Consider the following 7,130-nt stretch of genomic DNA (forward strand, 5'->3'; position numbering starts at 1 on the left):
CGTATTTTTTTTTTAGTTACATTTTTAGAGTATATTATGTTGTGTACCAGAAATATAATAGGCTATAGACCCCCTATATAAATTCATAACGCTATTATAGACGATTTTAAATATTTTTAAATATTATATAAAATATGGTGGAAATGACATTTGTAATTACTAATTATTTATTTTATTGAGTTGTATGTAACTTGGCGGTTAGAGATTTCATATAGCCGTAATTATTTACCCACCGGACCGTAACTCGTATTAGCTTTAAAATCGAAAATTCAGTGTAAATTGTTTAAGGTGCATGCAAATGCCTTTGTTATGTATTGACTATTATACAGGACAGAGGCCAATTATATTAATTGACAACAATGATAAATCATTGCATTTAAACTGGATATTGCAAAGAATTGTAAATAATAGAAAATCAAAAAAATATAGTAGTTTGAGTACTTATTGGCTATTATATTTGAGAATAATGATAGTTTATATGGCACTGTAATAGTTACAGTGATGTAGGTAGCTATTGACTATTGAAGTAATTGTTAAAGTATTCATATAAAATAAAGTTATCTCAATAACATAAATGATCTTGATTATCTTTATACATAGATAATGTTAGTATGGGTTTCACTAGGTACCAATAATATAAGTATATATTATATTTTTTTTAACTGAGTTTTGAAATTTTAAGCTAACCTAACTTTACAAGTAAGTACTTTATCCCACCCACTATCAGGGCCTGATTTAGGGGGGTACTTGGGTGACTAGTCACCCGGTCCCAATTTTGGAGCAGCCCTCATATTTTTTGCTAGTTTGTAATTTTTTGAATATTAAAATTTTGTAATTATTTCAATAATTTAATGCATTGAATATTTTTTTTGTAGAATCATAAAATTAAAAAAAAAGAATGATACATATTGTCAGAAAATTTTATTATTAATACATATTATTTTATTTGTGATAATTTTTGAACTTAAAAAGAGAAATAGTGCTTACTTAGAAATAGAAAAAAAGTTTAGTTTTTTATTCAAAAACAATATGAAAAAGTCAGATATTATCAAGAATACATCAAATTTATTGGATCATTTCCTCGATGACTTGGATAAAGAAATTTTTTTTGATGAGGTGCTACAATTCCAAGAATTAAAAATGTCATTGTTTATCGATGATAAGACTATAGATGATCCTCAATACCAACTTAAATATCTAAAATCGATGAACATAATGCATACGTTTCCTAATATTGAAACTGTGTTACAAATTTATTTGACCATGCCTAGTACAAATTGTAGCGGCGAACAATCATTCTCATCATTAAAACGTTTAAAAACTCGATTGAGATCATGTTTATCTCAAGATAGGCTTGATAATCTGACTATGTTAACAGTAGAACATGAAATAGCAAAACAATTATCATATGATGACATTATTGATGAGTTTTCGAAAGACCCTAGAAAAAGATCAATGTAATTAAGTGTAACATGTAATTATATTAAATAAAATATACATTTTTAAATAAGATAATACATTTATATGAGGCCTCTTTTTATTTAAGTCCCTGGCCACGAAATTTGTAAATCAGGCTCTGCCCACTATAAAACAATGTACATTTTAGGTTATGGGTAATTTATTAGCCTAGGGCAAAAACTGTTAAATAATAATATTATTGGAATAACAATGTTATGTGTGTTGTTTTAGTACTAAATTAAATACAAAATGGTAAGTATATACTTTATTAGTTAGGGAACCAACTGAATATTTTTCTACTATAAAATAGTAAAGCACACATTGACAAACAATTTAGAAATAAAATATATATATTTAAATTAAAATTAAAATGTTTAACAATGGTAACACATGAATTAAGCCATTGGTATCAATATTGTAATCAATAGGCAATAGCAGTAGAATAATATTAAAAAATACATTCTGAAAACAACTAATTTATATAATATAATATATTACTATCTAAGACTAATAGTCAATATGAATAGGAGTATACACTTTGGTCGTTTAACTGTTCATTATAATATTTTTAGTTCAATGGCTGTAATTAAACTATACAAATTAAATATACTACTGTCATTTTTTCAAAATAAATATTATCATTCAAACGTATACAAGTATTATACTAATGTATAATAACAATAATAAAAAAAGCTATTCTATATACTACTAATATAAATTGTTCAACGCACCAAAATAATGAAAAAAAAAACAAAAAATTAAAATAACTCACACACATAGAAGTAAAGAAGTTTAAAAAGAAATGGAGGGATTGTTAGTTCATTAAAATAGGAATGTCCACTGTCCATTATGGACAAATATAAATAAATGAAAATCTTGTTCAAAGTTTGTTCAATGATTTGTAATAGCTGGCGAGTACTTCCCAGGCAGAAGATGCCATGAACCCAGCAGGTGGTTCGACACCATCTTTGGCGAGACCTAAAAGTGTAAATATTAGTTGTATACAAATGTATAGGTAAGATTAGTTTAGATAAAATGTTTGCAACAAAAATAATAGGTACCTCTCATTTTTGTGCCAGAAATGAAGTTGAAATCATTATGCCGGGTAGAATCATAAAAGTCCATGGCTTTTTTTGTTTTGTCGTAGGCTGCTACACGAAATGGAATGATCTCCAAGTCTGACAGTCCTGGTGCCATAGTCAACACACGAGCACCATGAGTGGGATCAAATAAATCACCCGATGTGTTAGGATCTGGGTGGGGAACTCCTGCTGGATCCCTGCCCACAATGTAAAAGTTTGCTCCGGCAGACATACGAGCTTTGGCATGCCATTGCACCTAAAAATCAAAGTTATATTATCCAAAATACTTAGTTATGGTAAATTTAATATTTTATAACAAAGTAAGATTGGATTTTAAACAAATATCTACTAAATTGTCCATTCATTATTGCTTACTAAATATGAAAAAACAAATAACTTATTATTCTATGTTATAGAAATTATACCTCTGTAGGTCCAGCATAATTCATAGGTGCTGGGAAAATAGCCAACACAGTATTTTCTGGATCCAAAATTCCATCTTTAAGTACAGCTTTGTGTTGAAGTATTCTCACATGAAGTGGAACATCATCGTCTTTTGTCCAGCCACCAAGAGGGTGTAACAGTAACACTGGTTTCTTATATCCGCGTTCAAGAAGTTTTTTCTTAGTGTCCTAATTAAATATCATTATATTAACTATAATAATTAATTAATTAATACAGAAAAATATAATAATACAAACCTGCATTAATAGTGCATGGCCGTTATGTATTGGGTTTCGAAGTTGGAAAGCAAATATTGCATCTGCTTTCATTTCTCTCCATTTTGCACGGAGTTCATTTGGTGTGAAACGAATATCGTCCAAACCATCATTCCATAAGATCCTTTCTATAACGTCTAAGTTACCACCAACCAACCAATCACCACTTTCATAAATTGTCTGAAATATAATAAATAAAATATCAATTACAATAATGGCAAAAAGTGCCTAAAAAAATTAAGTACTTTTATATAAGGATGATTGGGATGCGATGTTCCAAATTGACGACATACTCGTTCTTCTTTACGGTGTGGATAGAATGATGGTTTACGAAGTATTGCTATCGGTTTTGAATTATACCATAAAGCAATTTCTTCACAGCCAAATAGCTGTTCCTTTTTATCAGTGGTTATGGGCAAAACAATAGGTATGGATTGGTTAACATCCTCACTAAAACTATTGAAATGCAAAGTCTGCAAATAATAATAATATTATATTATATTATAATATTACTTACGTTACAATTTTCAAATAATTTTTAGTCTCAAATGTTATTGAATACCTGTAAATATTCTTCTTCGTTCATGAAACCACCAAGTGGAGCTGCCCAACCTTCAGCCAATACTTGTACCCATTGTGTGTCCATCTTACCAATGTCTAGTCGAGGAAGTAATAGTGCTTCGGATTTGGTTTTTTCTATTGCGTTTTCTGGGACAAACAGTTCGGTAATACGGTCAATGTCACGATTCATTTGCAGGGGAATTACTTCCTAAAAAGAAAAACATTTTAAATTAAAACAAAAATTTAATTTTACAAGCAATGGGTTTTAGGTATTACTTTTAAATGTTGTTTATTCTAAATACTTAAAAAGTTAAAATAATATAATATCTTATAAATTAATTTCATGTCATTATAACTTTTGTTTTAATTCCCTAATTACTTTTAACCTAATGTAATTTAATCAGCCATCTCTTACAATTTCCATTTTATTTACTGGGTGTCACAGTGTCTACTTTAACAGACATTTGTGTAGCGGGTGATCTATAATTATTATTATTAATATTATATGATAAATACCTATATTTATTATATTATTTATTAATTAATATTTATGAATATATATGATTTAAGAGGACATCACACCCACATGTGTTGTCTCCACACACGTTACACATACGATATAGACAAAACGCGTCCGAATATAAATCGCTCAATTTTGGTTCTAGAGTAAAAATACCTATAATAAAATTGAATTTTGACAATATTTCTGAAGGAAATTCGTTGCGTTTTTTCTATTATACCTAATATTACGTACATTATATCGTTTAGAAATAGCAAAAATGTCAACATTTTTAAAGTACCTTTACTTTTCACATTTTTTTTAAAAACTCACCATTTTGCTCGAAATATTGTTATTTTTTAAATTTCTAATAGGTGTTTTTATTCAAACACCGAAATTGAGCGAGTTCTATTGTTTTATGTCACATGGGTAAGATGGGAACAACACGACATTCGGGTGTGACGTCCTCACAAATATAATAGAGGCAGGATTCTCTACTGGGTTATAGAGGTGCAAATTGAATAAACAACAAATAGTTCAAACTCAGGTTCTGATTCTGAAAATATTCCTCCTAATAACGGGAATAGGTACCTACTATGGGAAATGAGTAGGAGGACGTTAGGTTTTTGAAACATTTTTTTGTGGTTGAACGTTGAGATAGATAGCTACACTTATTCCAATAATTGAAAAAGAAATACTTTCAGGAACAATCAGGTCAGATGAATGGAGGAAACCCTATAATATTTTATAAAATAAAGGTTATAATCACTTATAATGGTCACATGGTTGACTGTAAACCATTCTAAAAATGTTGTCGATCCACTAACAGAAGCCAACACCCAAAGTCCAGACAATAGAATGCATTTGGTCACATCTTAAAATGAAAATACTTCGAAAAATGCATGGCATTACATCGGAACTTTTACATAATCATCTAATTGAAGCATGATGGAGGTCAGTTAATCTTCAACATACTTTTTTAAATGTTTAACTTGATACTAAAAATGTTTAGGTCTGTACTTAGAACTTTTTTTACATTTGGCTACTTATTTATTTATTTATTTTTATATTTGTATAATATATGACATAATAAAAAATAGGTATGATGTATTTTATATATAAAAATAGTACACTATTTATAAAAATATATTTTTAATTTGTACGTAGATCACTCGTCCCGAATTCATATATCACTCAACCGCGGTAGATCACCTGCTACACGAATATGCCCTTTAAGAAGACGCCACATCCGGATATGTTGTCTCCGTCTTTCAAACACGTAACATACTACATTTATGCTCAGAAATTCATATTTTATTCCGTTAGCTAATAGCTTTTTATTTTACGATAATTCAATTTTTAAATGAGTTATGCGTGCATAATAAATGTAAATTAAAAATTCTCACTTAAAAACTGAATTATTGTAAAAAAAATTTCCAACAAAACACAGATAATGTTCCTACCATTAAGTTTCATTATAGGTCGATTCATTCTAATTTTTAAGCTAATGGCATAAAACGTGAATTTCTGAGCGTAAATTTGGTATGTTATGCGTTTGTAAGACGGAGACAACACATGCGGATGTGGCGTCCTCTTAATATTATGTCAAACAAATCCATGTCCTAAAATTTTATTTGTAAGTTATAATTGAAGAAGAATTAAATAAGAAAAACGTATTTTATATACACAGTGTGTGAATTGAGGTTGCAAGTACCTGTAATAAGGCAGTGGAGTATTTAGGAATTTGTCATGGGGAGGGTCCAGATAATTTTCAAAAAAATAGAGGCACGGGGGACAAAGCTCCTACACCACCCAATTACTCTTTATTAAATAAATATGCCATATTTATAAAATGATTTAAAATTTAAAAAAAGTTTTTAATTATTAAATAATATGTGCAAAACAAATTTAAAAAAGCGGGTAAGTGGATGTCACTCTACTGCACAGTAGGTTACAAGTGAGTCAATGTATAATGGTTTGTATTAAACTAGAATTCAATGATATAATTTCTTTGTATAAGAAAAACGATTCTGAGCGGAGACGGTTTGTCAGTCTAGATATTTTATATTGTTATTATTTATTATAGCCTGTAAATTGAATTAATATAGAAATATATTTTTTTTTATTCGTTGCATTAAATAACTATTGAGAAAATCAAAAATTGCCTCCCTAAAGTACCATCTTGATCGAATTTTCTAAAAGATAATATACTACATTTTGAAATTGATGCACTTCTTCTGGTAGAAATTTTGTATACAGGATAAAAAAAAAAAATAATAAGCACCATTGTAAAACCACTAGCTTCATTGCTCCGCTCACAATCTAATATAGTTGTTATAACTTATAACTTTTATAAAAATATTTCCCAAAATACATTACTTCATTCATTGTTGATCTTAGATAACTTTTCAACCTTTTTAAGGTTGAAAAAGATCTCTCTGGAGTGGCTGTAGATACTGGCAATGTACAAAACTACAAAATATTTGAATTAAAAAATGAACTCAGTATTTTTCAACCATTTTCGATACCAAACTGATAACAAAAAAAAATCATTATATTAATTGAAAATGTTGATAACTGGAGCTTCGAAAAATGTTTATGAGTCAATTGGGGGGGGGGGGGTCCTGGACCCCGTAAATACGCCACTGTAATAAGGGCAAAATATTAGAATACTTTTTCACAAAGACAACTTATGGGATATCATTTAAAAATAGGGATCATTAAAAAATTCCAATAAGACACATGTGTAATGAAAAATGATATTGGGCACACACCTGATTCACAATCCCGTCAAGTTTTTATAACAGTTAA

The 7,130-nt window shown here is 28.9% G+C and overlaps 1 protein-coding gene across 1 annotated transcript in view; it reads right to left on the bottom strand.

Moving 5' to 3' along the window:
• Positions 1–1,790: 1,790 nt before the first annotated feature.
• LOC100571805 (bifunctional 3'-phosphoadenosine 5'-phosphosulfate synthase 1) overlaps positions 1,791–7,130 on the bottom strand; it is a 7,159-nt gene continuing 1,819 nt past the window's right edge. The window contains exons 5-11 of the mRNA XM_029486166.1: positions 6,699–6,752; positions 3,822–4,028; positions 3,505–3,732; positions 3,242–3,439; positions 2,966–3,172; positions 2,520–2,796; positions 1,791–2,436 (exon numbers count right to left, since the gene is read on the bottom strand). Of these exons, the coding sequence (XP_029342026.1) occupies positions 2,339–2,436; positions 2,520–2,796; positions 2,966–3,172; positions 3,242–3,439; positions 3,505–3,732; positions 3,822–4,028; positions 6,699–6,752 (1,269 nt within the window). The 3' untranslated portion in view covers positions 1,791–2,338. The remainder of the gene's footprint in view (positions 2,437–2,519; positions 2,797–2,965; positions 3,173–3,241; positions 3,440–3,504; positions 3,733–3,821; positions 4,029–6,698; positions 6,753–7,130) is intronic.

Source organism: Acyrthosiphon pisum, chromosome A1, assembly GCF_005508785.2.
Source record: "Acyrthosiphon pisum isolate AL4f chromosome A1, pea_aphid_22Mar2018_4r6ur, whole genome shotgun sequence".
Classification (NCBI taxonomy): domain Eukaryota; kingdom Metazoa; phylum Arthropoda; class Insecta; order Hemiptera; family Aphididae; genus Acyrthosiphon; species Acyrthosiphon pisum.